The sequence below is a fragment of the Streptopelia decaocto genome (genome assembly GCF_964273445.1).
Source record: "Streptopelia decaocto genome assembly, chromosome: 2".
Taxonomy (NCBI): Eukaryota; Metazoa; Chordata; class Aves; order Columbiformes; family Columbidae; genus Streptopelia; species Streptopelia decaocto.
The window spans coordinates 90,945,463-90,964,430 of record NC_138655.1 but is presented as its reverse complement, the minus strand read 5'-3'; the positions used below and the strand labels follow the sequence as shown (position 1 = coordinate 90,964,430).

The following is an 18,968-nucleotide window of genomic DNA, read 5'->3' as shown; positions in this document are numbered from 1 at the left end:
GCTCCTTCCTCAGCACCTTTTTATGGTGGAGGAAAATTCTCCACTTATCTCTTTAGCACCCCACATTATTGGTATCTTGCCTCACCTGCTGCCTGTACTGGTTCAGCTGCTACTCAGGCTGCATCTCCTGCACCAAACACCTCTGGCCCTGTAAGGCCACCACTGACTAACACCACACCAGAGTGTATGCAAGGACAAAGTAGTATTGCCATCATTTCTGTGAGATTACCTTATATTTAGGCCACTGTAATACCACAAAAGTTTGACTGAGCAATAAAAATAGTATGTAAAGACAGAGTTTTGAACCACTTACTGAGATGCCAGGAATACCTTGTGCAAAAAATGTATTAATAAGTCCAGTCCCACGATGAGTGTGTGGGATTTCTCAGCCCATGAAAATTGCAGGGGTGCATGCATCCAATAGCAGACTTTCCTTTGGTAATGACCGGTTTTACTGTAGAGCCCAGGAATCTCCGACTCATTTAAAACTGCAGAAACAGCTTGGGATTAAATAAAGCAGTGATTTTTATTTTTTTTTTCAGGGGTCTTTCTCCCTAATAGTCAAATGCCATTCAGACACTGCTCTTTCTCTAGGGTACAGCTAATGAACTTCAGCTGTAGAGAGAAACCTCTGAAGCTGTGGAGTTTCCTAGGAAATGGGCTGCACTTTCTCACCTACTGTATAGAGGTCTCCACTGTCTCATACCAGCCAACTTAATTTCCTAGTCCAGTAACTAAGGACTTGTACCAACCCATTTAATTTCCTAGTTCAATAACTAAGGATGCTTTATGTATGGCAGAGATTTTATACACAGAAAACACTGGAAATGCTTTTCAGGCTAGAAGCTAGAGACAACAGTATCAAAACCCATGTCATTCCTTACCATAGAAAAGGAACATGCTACAAAAATTAGGCAGTATCATTAACAGTGATAAGTGTTTGTGCTAAGTTTCTTCTATCTATAGCAACCGATAAAATTCATAGACAGACTGAGCTCCTACACAGAACATGGCTAAAAGCAGGTATGCATTTCAGGCAATACTTTCAACTACTTACAGAAAGAATTCATTTCAGGCAGTAGCAAATTATGCTAATAGTTTGTCATTAAAGCTCTATAGTACCAGTCTAAAACCATACTGAATTCTTTTAAGTGATCACCTGGCTAAGAACATAGTACCTACCCAGAGGTATCTGCACTGTGTGGCAACTAGAAAAGGAAAATCTTGAAGTACACAAATAATTTTCTGCTCATGGTAGCTCAAATGCCTTCAGGCCACTTTTTTCTCCTCTAATCCTGCGGTCCTTTAGTCCTGCACTCTGGTTTCTCATCTCAGGAGCTTGCCCAGCTCAGATAAAAGGAGCCAGCAGGCTGCCAACAGCCTGTGTAGAACGTATGACAGCAAGACATCATGTAAACACTGATATACTCCTGCTATTTTCTCAGCTTAGGCTTTCAAGAGCCCACAGAAAAGGCAAGACATTACAGGAGGTGATTGTTCAGACTTTGAAAGATCCTCCTGTGCTACCACATGGGTTGGCTAAGCCCCATCACTGTATCTTTGTTCTGCTCATTGTCCAAAGTTACACTGATGCGTAAGGAAGAATCTGACTCAGTCCCTTGTAGCTGCAGAGACAATGGGCTGGAGTACAAGCAGAAGAAATATGGTTTTGGTCATCATCAGGCCTATAACCAGCTGCAGAAACAGGCTTTCTGCTCCTAAGAGCACCGCTTCTATTATTGATGCTATCTTCATTTTCCTACTGAAAATGCAAAATCAGAAGTCCACATTCATAAAACTGATGGATCAGCATCATTACAAATAAAGGGTCTGTACACTATTTTTATGATAAAGCCACTTGTTGCTACTTTTTAAAATGGTTCTCTCATCTGTACCACCCAGAATGTCCACAGCTAAATTTAATAAGCACACAACAAATACTTTAAAACTTGAAAAGTTTATTGCTCAGAATAGCTCAGTTGGTGCAGTTAGATTTTTTTTTTTTTGTTACATGGAAATCAAGCAAAACAGTAGAAAATATATATGAGTAACAGCAAAACAAAAGCCCAGCCTAATAATAGCCCTTTATAGCCATCAAGTTATACTTAAGAAAATGGCTAGCCAAACAGAGAAGTAGAGCATATGTAAGACAGAGCTTTTTGTGTTATAGTATAGATACTAAACCAACATTAAAGGCATTTTCTGTCCATATTTTTAAGCTCTTTTCTTCATAATAGCAAATTGAAAAGGGTCTATATGGAAAAAATTAACTACCGCAAGACTTTAAAACCTCAGTTATCAGCTTATGGGTTGACAGTTACAGATAACAGAAGAAGGCACATGACAGAGTATTTAAAATATACAGAGATCAATTAAAATCCAAACACTAAAAGGAAATGGGAATCAAAACTCAAAATTCACAACATGACTTTTTGCGTCCCCTAATCTGTATTTCATAAGTGCATTCAAGCATTTTACAGCTTTTTCAGAAGAGAAATTGAACACACCCAGAAAAGACTTAAGGGTTTTGCTTTGGGTTTCTTTGTTGTTATTGGGATTTTTTTTTTTTTTTAGGAAAGGGGATATAGAAAAATCTAAATGATATTAAAATGCAGACACATTCCCTCACTTGTTATTAGCGCCCAATAGACCCGCTGCTGAAGGTTGAGTATGAGTAAGAATATGAAGAGCTTGCTGATGCATCAAAACTTCCCCTCCTGGATCCACTGCGTGAGCCTGAACGTGAGCCAGAGCGAGAGCCAGAGCGCGAGCCAGGTGCTGAGGAGACATTGTAAGGACTGGATATGCCTTTAGATGAAACGGAGGCTGCTTCCAAGAGTTTAAGCCCGGTGATGTCTTCAACCATTGACCGATTCATTGCATCTTTGTAGGATATTTTCAGTTTGGTCTTGGGGCAGGTCAGAATTTTGGGATAGCTGTTTGTGTCTTGCAGTTTCTGGGCAGCACGACCATCAATCAATCCGTTCCTAATGGCTTCTTCAGTACTTATTCTTCCACGCACTTCTGGGTCCACAAGACCTCCAGTGAGGTACTGGAATTCAAGGAACCGCTGCCCAGCCTCATAAGGCAACCATTTTTCCTTCACTGCTTCAGCTGCTGACATCCTCTTGCGTCCACCCTTTATGCCTTCAAACCCTATGAAGGCCTTCTGGGCTGGTTTGAGACGCGTGGCCATATCCTGATCAATGATGCCTTGACCAGCAGCTTCCTGAAGCGAAAGCCTCTGGCCTGTGGTAGGACATATTATGCCCCCTGTGCAGGCCTGGGCTTCAAGTAAGCGTTGCCCAGTGATGCTATCCACGATGCCCCGCTGTATAGCTTCCGAAATTGAGATTTTCTCCAAGTTTTCTGTGTCAAATATGGCTGCAATAGGACTGCACTCTTCTGGGGTCTCTGAGAAAGAACCGCTCCTGATCAGCGAGGAGGAGCTCCTGACACTCAGCACTGTGGGAGATCGAGTCACCGACTCATGCCGAAACACCTCGTCAGTGCCGTTACGGCAGGAAATCATGTCTGCAAACTGCGTCAGGCTTAAACTGCCGGAACGGTACTGGTCAAAAAATTTCCTCTCAACCAGACCTTTATCAATAGCATCTTGGATGTCATACTGGCTACCTGTTTTTCTGTCAACAAGTACTACTCTACTGCTACCATCTGATCCTGTAATAGTTATTTCTTCCCACTCACACTCTTGTTCAGCTAGTTCTGTATACGTGTCATAATCTATGAGGCCTTTGCTGTACGCTTCCTGCACGGACATTTCCCTGTTTGTTTCTGGATCTACAATGACAACCCGGCGCTTCCTAAGGGTGTTCTTCTGCGAGGTGTGCACCACCTTCTTCTTCTCTCTCAGGGGCAGAAGGCAGAGCCCTGTTTCCTCATCCTTTATGCATCTTTCTTTCAGCTGCAAGTAGGTCAAGTTCTCCTCTGTGTTGGGATCAAAGAACCCTTTGGTGTCATCACTTGGATCACTAAGGATCTGGTTGAGCTCTTCATTGAAGTAGCCACGCTTGTAGGCTGTCTCTACTGGCAAGCGGTAGCTCTCTTTTGGGTCAATGATTCCTCCGGTAGCAATCTGGGCCTCCAGCAAACGAATGCCATGGCCTCTCTCTATGAGCTCTTTGTTCATTGCCTGAAACAGAGAAATGATGTTTCCAGTTTCTGGGTCTTTGTACCCAGTGACAGCTCTTTCTGCAGAGAGAAGTTTCTCTTTAAATTCAATTCCAACAAGGCCTCTTTTGTAAGCTTCTTCAACGGTCAGCCTCACATTGCTGACAGGATCCACAATGAACCCTGTGGCTGCCTGAGCTTCTAGGAGTTCAAGGGCTGTCCCCGGTCTAACCAAACCGATTTTCATAGCCTGGTAAATGCCAAGTTTCTCTTTGGTAGCCTCATTGTAGATACCAGCAATACAGCTGGAGCCCTGAAGGAAATCAATAATTCTCTCACTCACTTCTTCCACTGTAATTGCACCTCTTTCCAAGTCATTCCTTGTTGATTCCTTAATAATTCCAGCCTCGAGGAGTGCATCTGCTGAGACGGGCTGCCTGATCCCTTGGAATGACATACTCCTCTTCTGCACTGGGAGGAGAAGCAGACCAGTGTGTGCTTCAATCCTACATTTTTCCTTCAACTGCATGTAAGTGACTGCTTTTTTAGTGGTGGGATCAATGAAGTTCTTTGTAGTGCCTTGGCAGTTGTTTAGGATCCTGTACAGGTCTTTGTCAATCAAGCCACGAGATAATGCTATATCTTTGGGTAGGAAAACACTGTTGACAGGATCAACGATCCCTCCTACAGCCAGCTGGGCTTCAAGCAGACGAATCCCAGTTTCTCTGTCAACCAAGTTTTTCTTGATGGCTTCAGATACTGGCACGGTTTTGCCGGAGAAAGGATCTTTAAAGCCTGTAATAGCCTTTTCTGCTGTATAGATTTGCTCTCTGTCATCAAAGTCGATCAGATCTCTGGCGATAGCACTGTCCACTGTTAGTATCTCATTTCTGTGTGGGTCTATCACACCTCCTGTTGCTGCCTGGGCTTCTAAGAGCAGGACTGCATTTTCTGCTGTAAGCAACTGATTCCGTTTGGCCTCGACGAAGGAGTACTTCTGCCTGGGCGAAAGAGACACTCCTGCAATAGCACCTGCCCCTTTGAGGTAGGGTTCAATGTCAGCCGCAACTTCTTCCACTGACCTCTGCCCCTTCAGCAATTTATCCAGTGTGAGTTTGTCTATCAGTTGACACTCATACAGCTGCATCGCTGTAATCTTCTTCCGCAGCCCACTGAACAGCAACTTGGAGGCATCAATACAAAAGTCTTCTTCAGTCTGCGTAGATCTGTGGGACCCATACGGGCGTTGCTTGAGTTTCTCAATCTCTCTTTGCAGCCTGAGACGCTCAGACTCCAATTCTGACTGGCTTTTGACAGCAGTCTCTTCCAGTTTGCACCGGTATCTCTCCTCAATCCGTTTGATCTCCATCTGCAGCCTTTCAATCTCACTCCTCAGGCTGTTCTTCTCCCTCTCACTCTTCTCTCTCTCACACTGGATCTTCCTCATGGATTCTTCTGTTCGGGAGTGCTGGCTCTTCCACTGATTGAGGTCATTCAGGATTTGTTGCTTCTCACTTTCCAGACGTTGCTTCAAACGAGACTCTGATTCCAGGGTAACTTTCAAGCGGTTCAGCTCCTCTTCTAATCTCTGCAGCCTGGCTTTGTCTTGCTCCAAAGCACTCATTTTTATCAGCAAAGTTTCTCTTTCTTGCATAAGGTGAGTATATTGATTTTTGGATTCTTGAATCCTATTGGATGCCTACAGTTTTAAAGAAGAAATAAACCAAGAGAGGATGGTTAGAGTTTAAGCTCTTTAGAGTTATGCTCTCCACTTAAAATGCTCTTCAGCCTGTCATTTAACCTGCAGCAAGCTGCCACTGGAAAACACTCTAGTCGTAGCAGTGCCTTACCCAAAACAATGGATATGCATAAACCAGTGAAGGTACATTGTCCCTTCACTGACAGTGTCTTTAGCACCTCTGGAGACTCCATTCTGTTACCCATAGCCTTGATTTTCTGCTGACTTAGTTAGTTCTTTATAACTTTTTAATACTTCTCACAGCACATCTGTGCACACACAGAGCATTCAAGACTCATTAAGAGTCTGATGCTCAGCAGATGTATCATGGCACAGTACTACTAACCTGGCTGAATTTGTGTCAGCTAAGGACTGGTCATACTTGGATAAAAAGGAAATATATTACTCAGTTTTCAGTTTACTATTAGTTTCACATGTTACTCCAAACAATTTTACCTGTGTTGCTTTACATTTTAATTAACTAGATGTCTTCATATATCTACACACATATACAAACACCTACAAGCATGCACATTGGTATGTAGTCCATATTAAACAGAATATAAGGTTATATTTGTAATACATGCATATATATATATATGCACAGATGTCAGACAATCCTAAATGTTAATTTTTTAAAAAATCAGTACTAAAGTTTTTCAAATAAAGGAAAGAAAAACTGAATGAAGGAAAAATAGCTGAGAATAGGAATGAGAAAAGAAATATAAAGGGCAAGTACAGGAGAAAGCAAAGAAACATCTTTACAAGTGCTCACTTGTATATATTCAAAGAGTGGCAGACAGAAGAATTAAATACGAAAAAATGTTTTCTTTAACTTGTTTATGCTGTCGCCTCAAGTTTGAGAAATAAGGCCCAATGGTAAAATTTGCAAATGCCCTTACTGACTTATGAACAAAAATCCCCCAAACAGTCAATGAAATGCAGGCTTTCAGTACCTTGGGTACAGCTGACAACATCATCTTTAATCCTCACCTGTAGCCGACACCTTACCCAGCTAAGCAGCACTTTGACAGCTTGTTGGTTCTGGGGTTTTTAGCTGGTTTAGTCTGTGATAGCACTCGGGTCAGTCCCAAAGGACTGCGTTACCCATCCTGGCTGAAACAGCCTGAGGAAGCACACAGCCAGCAGGGTACAGCTAAAGCACAGCGGTACTCCATGTACTCTCCTCTTCCCCAGCACGGTTTGGTGGAGACTGGCACAGGCCCAGGGTTTCTCCTGGGGCGAGGGCTGAGGGCAAGGCTCAGCTAGATGGTAAGACAGCTTATGGCTCCCTAGTACAGCTGCCAGGGAGTAAAGAGGATAAGAAAGTGGCCAAATCCTGCCATTTTTGTTTAAAAAAATGAGCAAGGGCAAGTGCCATAAAGGAGATATTAGTCACAAGTACAGTGAACTTAAACAGCAAAGTGTGAATTAAGTTGATTCAAATGGACACTGTAATTAATTATATATGTGAGAGACAGTAAAGCTGGGATCAAAATATGAGTGAATACCTCTAAAGCTTGCTTTTGGAATTTTTCAATTTCCTGTCTCAATTTTTCCCTTTCTTTGTGTAAATCATTAATCAAGCCCTGAAGTTCCAGGGTTTGCTTGCTGCTCGTCTGAAGCTGATTCTTTAGTTCAGCAATGGCAGAATTTTTCTCATCAACTTCACTTCTGACCATTCTGAGGTCATCATACTCCAATCTAACATTTCGCAGCTCCTCCTCCAGTAACAAGTGTTCCTTGGTTAGGTTCTCAGTGAGAGACTGAAGCCTTTCAATTTCTATTTTGCACTCATTCAAGTTTTTGCTTTTTTCCTCAGAGGTTTTCTGTAAGTGCTCATTTCGTAGGTGAGCCTGTTTTAATTGCTCCTGTTCTTGGACCAACTGACGGCGTAAAGTCTCAATATCAGATGTGCATTTTCTTATCTCCTCCATGTATCTCTGCTTCTCTCTCACATGACCATCTAATACTTCTCTTTGGTGTCTAAGGTCATCTTCATTCCTCTTCTTTACAATAGACACTTCCTCTATCTGCTGTGTGAGATTAGTTATTTTAACCGATTGCTCTCTGAGAGATCTCCTCATGCTTTCAATTTCCTCCTCCAGTTTCTTCCTCCTGGATGTCTCCTCCATTAAATTTTTATTCTGCCTGCAAAGTTCCTCCTCCAGCTTATGTTTCTGGATCTGCAAGTCTTTTACGGTACTCTGGAACTTTGCACTTTCTTGATCCCTGCCTTTTTTCTCTTGCGAGACTCTTTCATAGTCAATTTTCAGTCTGGTCAGTTCCTGCTCCTGGATCCTCAGCTTGTTAATTGTCTCAGTAGCACTCGTGTTCGCTTTCTGCAGGTCAAACTGGACTCGTTTTAACTGACTGTTCTCATCCTCTATTTCTTTTCTCTGACTTGTTTCTACATCCAACAACTTTCTCAGCCTTTCAATCTCTTTGTTTCTTTCCTTAATGGTCTTAGAAGCATCATCAAGCGACTGTTTGTACCGCATGCTTTCATCAGAGTGCCTCTGAATAACTTGTTTTAGCTCAATCTCCAGCTGCTGTTTCTTCTGAGACAGCTCTGAGCCAGCTGCCTTTTGCTGTTGAGCATTCTCTTCTATTTTCCGCAGATTATCAGTTGTCTGACTTATTGTATTCTTCAGTCTCCTAATTTCCTCACATAAATTCCTGTTTTCTCTCATGGCATTATCAAGCTGTGTTCTGTAATTATTTGTGTCCTCTTCCTTTTGCATGGTGACCTGGTGAATTGTGGTCTTTGTGATATTAATCTCAGTTTCATATTTGTTTTTTAAACTAATAATTTCCTCATCATAACTGTTCCTTACCTTAGCCAATTCATTCTCAAGTTCCCATCGGCTTTTAGCCTCTTCCTGAAGCTGAATCTTTAGCCTTTCCAGCTCCTTAGTTTTATCCTGAATAGTTGAGGCAGCCTCCTCGAGAGCCTGCTTGTATCTTGAGTTGTCTTCGCCACGAAGCTGAATGATCTGTTTCAGCTCCAGCTCTAACTGATGCTTCTGCTGTGACACTTCAGAACTGCAAGCCTTCTGCTGAAGAGCATCTTCTTCTGCTCTCCTTCGTTGATCTGTGGTTTGCAGAATGGCATCGTTCAGCCTCACAATCTCATCCTTAAGGTCTCTGTTTTCTCTCGTCAGTCTGTCAACCTGGGCTCTGAGGCCTTTTGCATCATCATCTTTCTGTGCAGCTATCTGCTGGATCGTGGTCTTCTTAATATTAATTTCTGTTTCATACTTGTTCTTTAAATTACTCATCTCCTCGCTAAACTGGTTTCTTACCTTAGCCAGCTCATTTTCATACTCCCTCTTCCGTGTGCCTTCGTCCTGAAGAAGAACTCTTAATCTTTCTATCTCGTACTCCTTCTCCTTGATGACCTTCTCAGACTCTAACTTTTGCCAACCAAGGCTGTCTTTCTCATTTTGTCTTGTTTTCTGCAGCTGGTCATAGTCATTCTTCTGCTGCTCATATCTATCCTCCAGCAACTTCCTTTTCCTTTTCTCATCTTCAATCTCATAAGTCAGCCTGGTTATTCTATCATTTAGATCCTTTATTTGGGCATAGCATTTGTCCAGGTTTTGCTTAGCAGAATTTCCATCCATTTCAGCTTGTCTTTTCATCTCCTCCAAACTCATCAGCTTCGCCTTGAGTTGAGAAACGTCCATCTGGTATTTCTGCAGATTTTGCTCCAGGAATTTATGTTTGTTGCTTGTCTCTGAATTGGAATCCCTGGCAAGCCTAAGTTCTTCTTCCAGAAGTTCAATTTTTGTGTTTTTCATCTGCAAAATGATAGTAGAAAAACAAACAAAAAAACCCACTTGAACACTTGTGATAACTGTTTCAAAATCATCACATGCAATACAGCACACATTTGTAACAATGACAACTCAAGGTTATTTTTCTCTGCTTCAATAAGAGCTCAAAATCCTTTCCTACTTAATGTCATCAACACAAATTCTTGAATCCTTATTTATTCAGAGTCAAATGTTATTCAGAAATCAGCATAATGACTTTCGGAGGAGAAATGGTACTTGATGGGGGGAGGGACATACAGTACAGATAGTAAAATCTGATGTAACAAGAGTTCACTAGAAAAGTACTAAATAGCCTTCTTTAGAACCTCCACAATATTCAAACAGGTGATTCACATTCCATATATGTGACATCCTAAATGCACCTGTTTCCACTGAATGGTATCAAATCAGAAGTTACTCCATTTGAAACACTTCAGATATGGTTTGAAATGAAGTGTGGCCCCTGAACCATGAGGAGCAAGTTTTCAGCAGTGAGATAACTCTGCTTTCACTGAGGTCAAGGCCGTGATTGGCAGAGAAGGACCTCCTCCATGCTTTGATGAGCACCTCTTGTTTGCCAAGAAGTCCAGTGTTCTCCACCTCACATATGACCTTAGAGGTAACTTGGCAAGATATTGTACTCTTTGAAAAATGGTTCATGAAACTGCTTATATGCTTCCTTCATGGGACACCCCTGATCTCGGGATTTTGTTTGGTGGGCTGTTTTGCACTGTAATAAAGCAGAAAGTCTTCGAGCAGCGACAGCTTGCTAACATGTGATAAAAATAGAAGGTAAAGAAAATAAAAGATTACCTTCAAGTCCTCCATGCTCTTTAACATTTCACTTAAGAATCTGTAATAATCTCCTGATCTTGTAAGAAGCTCTATGTAACGAGACTGAGCCTCGTTAGCCTTGAAAAGAAAGAGAATTGTTAGCAGCTTGCACTATAGAGTGAACATACCTGTCTCAGGTCACTGAAAGGATTTCAATGCACTTGAGAAAAACATCACTTTACCAAGTAAAAAGTGAGTTATCCTCCTTACAAATTCAGATAACTTTCTGGGGACCCTAGATGTATAAATTCTCCCTTCTGATAAACCCACACCTTCTTTTTCAAGATTATTTTCCCCCATGGCTGATGTGATATTAAATCCAAGTCTTCATCCCCTGGTTCATCATGCTCTTCCTGTCTGACAGTCACAAGTAATCTAAGTTAAACTTTTAATAGTGGTTAGTTCCCAGGTTGAAAGTACCTAAACCACTTCGGGCATGAATCCTACTTTCTCACAGTATGTATACAATGGACATTGAATAGGAATGAGGCAAATTTTTAAGGGCTAATCTACTGAGCCCAAGTATGATTTTACAGCACAGTGACTATTCTGCACTAATTCCTTGTGTTTATGTGCTTAGCACACATTACCAATGACAGTGCTAATTATTCAAATACACCTGGACATGACTCACAATGGCTCACACGGAAAAACAAATGTATTCAAAAGACTGATGGGGAGAAAAGAGCAATACCTCTTGTAGAATCAGCACTGCAGGAGACTGAACCACACTCTTCTTGATAGGTATGTTGAGCAATGTTTCTAATCCAGAACTGTAGGAAGCAACCTGTAGTTCATAATCCTGTAAAACAACAGGGAGAGGCAAGACCCATTTAGCAACTGCCAAGGATCTCTCTGGGAATCTGGATTTCCCAAAATGCAAATTAAACTTTGGGGTTTGTTTTTTTTTTTAATAAAAAGCTACATTTTCCCTTGTTTATAACTCTGGCTATGTCGAGACTCACAGAGGAGAACGACAAAGGGAAAAAGAAAAAAAACATTTTACAAAAAATGGGAACATATGTGTTTCTGTTAGTTGAGGGCTACCCAGAGCTGAAAAAGATTCACGGGAGCAACTGCTCTAGGTACTGTTATCAAACAAAACTTCACCAGAAATAACTATCTCTGCACCTCTTTCATGTCACATATGCCATATCATGCATATAGTAAGATCATTGTCACAGAAAGTAAGATTGAGCTGGAGAAAGCTCGGATATAAAGGTGACATAAAAATGAAAAGACCGCATCCCTGTATATTTTATTGGCTTTCATGGCTATTGCACACCATTCCTCCTGCTAATCAGCATTTGTCTTGCCTCCCAGACCAGATCCTATTTAGACCTAATTCTTAAGCTAACAATCTGTTCTCTACTCCCTTATTTTTTTAACATGTGAACTGGAACGTTTGGCCTGGCCAGAAGAAGGCTTTGATTCTCCTGAATAGAAGCTCTCACTGGTATCTCCTGCATCATCCTGTGGTCTTCAGGTAGCAAGTACTCAAATTGCTTTTATTATATTTTGTACACACAAGTGCTTCAGCCCAGGAATTTCTGCACACACACACACATCAGGGAGCTGACATTTCACCTGCCAGCAGAGTAGACACAATGGGATGCGCCTGACCATGAAAAACCACACCCCATAAAAATGCTGAAATCCAAGTACCTTAATTGCAGCTGAGCACTGATCTGCATGCTTGAGAAGCTCCTCAACTTTGTCTCGCTTCCCACAGATTTCACTGTGCAAGTTCTGTCAAGAAAAAAAAGTGAGCTGTGAAGCAGTCCCTCGGGATTTCCCAGTATTTCCTCCTGTACATGCTGCCTCCAGCAGAAGGCACCTGCAGGATGAGACCACTGCCATCCCACAGGCTGAGACCTGAAATGACCTGTAGCCGTGCAGTTTTCATAATGGCAAGCTCTCTGTGCATGAGAAGGTTATTCTCAGAAAGAACACCTAGCAACTGAGCAAGCCTCAGAGCTGGGGAGGGAGAGTTCATTGACTTTAGCTTAGATGTATTTCCTCGCTTTTTATTTTTGTGCTACTATTTGCCACATGAGTTACACCACCATACAGTCCCTTGATTTAATTCAAAGCTGATGTGTAAAAGTGTCAGTGATTGTGTAGGAGTCAAAACTGGTCTTGCTCATAATCTGTAGCAGTGCTGACAGAAAATGAGGATAATAATATTTCCTCTCTCCTGCGTTTTAGACATCTGGTGGTTTTTGGTAGCTTGTGTACTTCATAATTCAAAACAGGCCACTGTATTGCAGTGGAGCACCTCCCTTATGAGGAAAGACTGAGGGAGCTGGGTCTCTTTAGTTTGTAGAAGAGGAGACTGAGGGGTGACCTTATTAATGTTTACAAATATACAAAGGGTGAGTGTCATGAGGATGGAGCCAGGCTCTTCTCGGTGACAAACAATGGTAGGACAAGGGGTAATGGGTTTAAACTGGAACATAAGAGGTTCCACTTAAACTTGAGAAGAAACTTCTTCTCAGTGAGGGTGCCAGAACACTGGAACAGGCTGCCCAGGGAGGTTGTGGAGTCTCCTTCTCTGGAGACATTCAAAACCCGCCTGGACACATTCCTGTGTAGCCTCATCTGGGTGTTCCTGCTCCGGCAGGGGGATTGGACTAGATGATCTTTTGAGGTCCCTTCCAATCCCTAGCATTCTATGATTCTATGACTGCATTGATACAGATATTTTCTGAACAGCAAAACAATTTAAAATCCAGATAACCGAAGACAACTCATTCAGGTGCTGCATACCTTCTGATCATGTAGATATCTCATGATTGTGTTGCAATCACACAGCTTCATGGACTCAATAGAATCTTGCCTGCGCTTGGCATCACCGATCCATTTGCACAGAGCCTGGTAGAGATCTCTGTAAGTTTTCAGCTGTTTGATTTGCCTTTCTAAATCCCATGATCTAGAAAACAGAGGGAAAACTGTCAAAATTGAAAGTGCATTCTCTTTCTCACTCTTTAAATATTTTTCAGAAATAAGACAGTAATAAACTAGGTAAAACTATGGGAAGCTCTAAAAGGAGATTCTGAACAAAAATTTCAAATATATGAGAATTGTACTGGTTATTAGTCACCCAACATGTGTTTTTAGTGCCTCACTTCTGAGTAAGTCCGCAATATACAGAGGCTGGCACTTCCTGTCAACTAAGCAAGGGATGGATAAAACTCTGCAGTGGTAAGAACCAAGTTCACTGACTTCAGTTCTCGTTTTAAATTTACACCAAAACAAGCAGCAACCAGTAAATTTTTATTAATGGGACTAAAGTTTGACTTGAAGTAAAAACGAAATAAACAAACACTCCAAAAAAACCCACAAGCAATCAGAACATGCCTTCAGTTCAATGAAGAATTAGAAAAATAATTGTGATTTTTTTACTTAATTGTCAGTGTTACTTTTTTAACCCTCAGGTACAGGGTATTCAGCATGGTTGCTTTGTTTGAGGGGGGAAATCCTGACTGGAAGTACTTAATACAAGAACTTTAGCAAGAATTAAAAAAAATTAGAACAACTCCTTAGCACTTAGGTTATACATTTACAGGACTAACTACATTTTCCTGCTTGGTCTTACACAATACCTTTTAAAGCGTGTTCAACCTACTCACAGTTGTTCTACTCTTACTGCCCTAAAGTCATCATTTGTCCTCTGAAAGTAATGATTCATGCACATCAGTTCTTTCAGACTCACTGTTAGGATGGTCTTAGCAATAGCAATAAGGAAGAAGCTGTTAGGAAATACGAGCAAACCTGTTATCTATCTGCTTTTCAGCTCTCTGCCAGCGGTCTATTAGCTGGGTAACTTTGTCACTGAATTTTCCAAGGTCCATGTCATACAGGGTATATGACTGGCAAGACTGTGAGTGAATCTGAAGTGTTTTCTGCAGCTCATTTTCCAGGGCATTCAGTAGTGACTTTTTCATGTTTAGGTCTGCTTTCATTTTCTGGAGAAAAAACAAAATGCTGTCATATATTTTGTTCTTCAGAGAGTACTCAAATTTAACCATCAACAGTGTGCACAGTGTGTTGGTATCTAAAGATTTTTATTCTAATTCAGTAAGGTACGTGCACTGATGTCAGCTGGACTTAATATAGTTAAAGTGAAACACCTACTTTGGTAAACAGAGTTTGACAAGAATGTGTTAAAACTTAGACTCACTCTTAAACAATTTGCTAAACCGAAGCCCTCTGCTCTCATATTCTTAGGTAACATTTTAATTTCTCAAAACTATGTAGAGCAGTTACCAAAAAAACAGGGAAGAGCCTGCCTTGCTTGTTCCTGAAACAATTGACTAGAAAATTTCACTGAAGTATAAGAGACTCCTGCACTTGCAACAGCTGTGGAATGAAGCCTCAAGATTGACAGATCCAGTTTTTAAATGTTATCTAAAACATTTGCACAGCTTTTTTTTTTTTTTCCTGTTTACATTTTTATAAACATCTTCCATGGAGATGTTTCTTTACACACACACTTGTTTGTATGCACATGCTTGCATACTGTGGGGTATCACCAAATGGCATACACAGTGCAGGGGGTGGTCTGCTTTGCACGGGGATGACTGGATCCTTTGATCATACACTCAAGCTTTTTTTGTGTGTGCGTAGCTCAGATTTACACCAGCTAAGAGCAATTCCCAGCAACCGAACTGCAGCTCTCATTTAACATGATAAAAAGGTAACCTGGTGGTGTTCCACTTCTGCATACGTTTTCCCTACTATGACTGAGAACAGGAAAGAATGAAAGAGTCCCTATTCTCCCAAAGGCATTCAGTGCTCAAAAGGACCAGCTCAACACCTGATAAAGACTTGTTCTGCAAGCCAACTTTGTGCTCAGCATAGCAGTTCTTCTTTGCCTGCTCCCCTTGTACAGGATGGATAGCTCACACTGTAAGATTTGAAATGGACTCTATGTGAAAACTGGGACACACAGTAATACTCAAATTTACTTGTTACAACTAGATGACAACAAGGGCAACTAACAAGCCTTTTTGCAAGAAAGGAGGTATTGCCTTCAAATCCCATTTCATAAGTTATACAAGTAAATACAGATAATTTTGTACCGCAATGCATCATGGAGACATTCTACATCACTGGCTTTGCTGTGGAGGCAGCAACAACCAGGGGATGGAGGAAGTAGTAACATGTACATTCCTTCCAATAATTTGCAAAAGCACTGTATGTCTACGTCATAAAATACAACAAGATCAGCATTTCAGTCTCCTGTGGTTTCGGAAGGGTTTCACCCAGCTCAATAGACCAGTGCTGGCAGCTATGAATTTTGCCTTGCTGTGTCCTTGGGTCTTGGCCTCTCACCTTCAGACAAGCCCGATAAGCCTCCACTTTATCAAGATCCAAAGGAACAGTCTCCTCTTCAGACAGTCTGACTTCAAAAACTCTGATCACATCTTCTGTTTGTAGAATAATCTGGAGCAGACACCTCAGTGCATTCAAGCTAAAATAAAAAATACAAAACAAATCCGTTATGGACTGAGGCAGGAAAGTTTCTATCTCTAATTAATCGCAGATCATTAGTTAAAGAGAATAGACAATAAAGAAGAAATTTCAGTGATACCCATTATTTTCACTTCTTTTTTTTTAAGTATTTCGGAAAAGAGAAGAAATTCACATAAGTGTCTGTTCCTATCCACACGTACATCATTTGCAGAAAATAATGTTTCTGGACTAAGAATTATGGAAGAAAGTGCATGATTTATTGCTATAACCTCAATTTTCTTACCTGTCTAAGTAGCCAGCAGAAACACCATTAATATTTTCCAGTTTTTGAAATAGGGCACTTATCTCTGACTGCAAGTACACATACTTCTCAGAGCCTCTGAAGTTAGGCAGCAAGTCCTTATGCTTATTGAGGGTTTCAGCCATTATTTGAGAGTCATTCTGCACACCCTAAGGAAAGAGAATGCCCAATTTACACATTTTTGATGGCTGAATGATCATCCTACAGCACATATGCAATTGGTCTCCTTATCCAGTCTGCTTTTATCTAACCAGCTTGATTGAGGACTGAAGTGGTGCCTGAGCTTGCTTTCTTCAATGTAAGTAACACTGGGCAGTTTCTTTTCTGCACACAGTCCACAACAGGTAATACTTCTTTTTGAGCACTTCATCCACTCCAAAACTCAGCTTTGCCAAAAGCAGAGCACTTTACTGCCAGCTGCCTACTGCACTTAGTAGACTTGCCAAGGTCCTTCTGCTCCTAAGACCTTTGCAACTTCATCATTGCCTCAGGGGAATTTCTCATATGCTGAACCTGTTCTCTTTTCTTACTAATCTCCTCCCTCCAGTCTCCCTTCAGATCTTAAGAAATGAGAGCGGGAGCAGGTCTGTAAGCCTCATGTAATCACTCTGCATCCCACAGACAGCAGTTCAGAGGCAGATGGTAAAAGAGGTCTGTGCAAAAGGATTTTAATAGTGCATTAACCTGGATGAGGCTTAACACGAGCTCAGGTCCACTTGACATCAGGCTTTCTGTATTCTTTGCTTGACAGAATTTGACTTCTAAAATCCAAGAGTCAACTTTTTCTACTTAGGAGCTAAACTCCAATCCAAATAATCATTATTAGCTTCCAACTGAGAATTTTCTGCACAGGATGTGTGTCCTTCCCAGCTGACCAGAAACACAAATGCAGTATGCTCTGTGGCACAGAGTCATGCTGAGCTTGAGATGCTCAAAGAAAAACATTCACAGTTACCTCTAAATCCTTTATTCTGACTGAAAAGTCATGCACAGCCCCTTGATCCACTCCAAGAGGAGTTTTTTGAACCATCCGAATCTCAGAAGCTTCAATCTGACGCCGCAGTTTCTGAAGCTCCATCAGCAGCCAGGCCTCCTGCTTCTCATGTTCTCGGTTTCTCTCGTTAACAATAATGGTGCTTGAGGAATTCACAGGACAGCACTCAGTTGGGACCACTGTAAAATGAATTGAGTAAATGTCAACTGCCAGAGAACTGGGCACTGACATACAGAAAATCAATGTACTGCCCAAGTGAACAAAGCACTGAGTTGATCTGTAGAACTGAGAACAGGTTGAGGATCTGGGCCCTTACGCAACTGTTTCAAGAAATGAAATCACTCCTTCATAAAACCACAAACTTACTTCCTGAAAGGCAGCAGTGAGATTTTGCTTCCTAATAAATGAAGACAGATGAACTAAATTCCTCCTTTTTCCACAGCAAGTTCCATGAACTTTGGAGGACTATTTCCAGATTCACACCAAAGGAAGGAAGAATAAAACATACTCTTCCCTGTGCATGGCCAGTTTTGTTATGCTGGGAGACAGCAGTCCAATTCTTGAACATGTTTCCATTCATATGTTTACAAGAATATTTTCACAGAAAAAGAATGCATCACCATCCACCCTCTGAACAAAGAAACCAAAGCAGTTCAATCTCTACAAAAAGCAGGAGGATGACAAACCTGTTTGTGGCTGCCGTGGTTGATTGGGCAGTTGTATAATCAAGGTTTGGTAGTGCTTCTGAGCATCAGTGAACTGAGTCTGGATCTTTCGTTTGTCTTCATCGCCAAACATCTCTGAGCCTTGGCTGTTTCTGAGGAATTCTTGATAATGGATCTCTAGGTCAGTTATTATTTTCTGGTAATCTTCCTTACGCATTGTTTTCAGCTGAAATGGGGAAGAAAATAATTTTGAAAAAAGGAGCAATTTGGAAGCTTTATGACTAGTTAATTATTAAGGAACAAGCTAATACACCTATATTAAAAAAAAAAAAAAAAAAGGAATTGTGGTTTAGAATAAAACCTACCTGGGCTGCCTCTAAAGGTATGGTGCTAATAGTGCCCTTTGAGTTAAAGTATTCTTGGTATAATAATTTAATAACTTAAGATTAGTCTGTCTATCCATAACTTTGCATAGTGGGAACAAGTACAGCAAGTATGTAATAAATCCCCTTAGCTAATCTTCCTGTTTACCCACATGTTTGAATGGGAAAGCGCTTTGCTTCTCCTTTAATAAGACAACAACTTTCTTCTATAACTAACTGTGCAACCCAGCAAAAGGAAGGCCCATAGTTTTGCAGAACATGAATCTGCACAAGACACAGAAAGCACTGTTTGGGACAGCAGAGGCCAGGTCATGGATGTCCCTGGTCTACAGGTAAGGCCAGCTGGAGTCTTACCTTGGCAATAGTCATCGCTCTGATTTTCTCAATGTCAATCATGCAATAATGCCAAGATACCAGGCTCTTCATGTTGATATACAGCTGGTTCCACAAAGCTAAAATAGCTTCATAGTACTGCTCAATTCTGAAATGAGAAAAGAAATTCCATGGTCAAAACATGTCTGTCCTTGTAATATAGCTACAGAACATCCCAAGAAACCTCCACCAGATGTGGACTGTGTTAAGACTTGTTCTCTACATCTTGAAAGTCTATTTTTCTATGACTTCCA

The 18,968-nt window shown here is 41.2% G+C and overlaps 1 protein-coding gene across 3 annotated transcripts in view; it reads right to left on the bottom strand.

Annotated features, from left to right (window-relative positions):
- Positions 1-2,126: 2,126 nt before the first annotated feature.
- DSP (desmoplakin) overlaps positions 2,127-18,968 on the bottom strand; it is a gene marked incomplete at its 5' end in the record, with an annotated part of 39,213 nt that continues 22,371 nt past the window's right edge. Inside the window, 12 exons of one of the 3 annotated variants that reach the window (XM_082045768.1) lie at positions 2,127-5,830; positions 7,381-9,672; positions 10,501-10,599; positions 11,216-11,323; positions 12,187-12,270; positions 13,291-13,453; positions 14,296-14,489; positions 15,859-15,997; positions 16,283-16,449; positions 17,256-17,436; positions 17,959-18,185; positions 18,697-18,823. In XM_082045768.1, the coding sequence (XP_081901894.1) occupies positions 2,636-5,830; positions 7,381-9,672; positions 10,501-10,599; positions 11,216-11,323; positions 12,187-12,270; positions 13,291-13,453; positions 14,296-14,489; positions 15,859-15,997; positions 16,283-16,449; positions 17,256-17,436; positions 17,959-18,185; positions 18,697-18,823 (6,976 nt within the window). In that variant the 3' untranslated portion in view covers positions 2,127-2,635. Of the gene's footprint in view, positions 5,831-7,380; positions 9,673-10,500; positions 10,600-11,215; positions 11,324-12,186; positions 12,271-13,290; positions 13,454-14,295; positions 14,490-15,858; positions 15,998-16,282; positions 16,450-17,255; positions 17,474-17,958; positions 18,186-18,696; positions 18,824-18,968 lie in introns of all 3 variants that reach the window. The other 2 variants (XM_082045769.1, XM_082045767.1) reach the window with 2 other exon arrangements.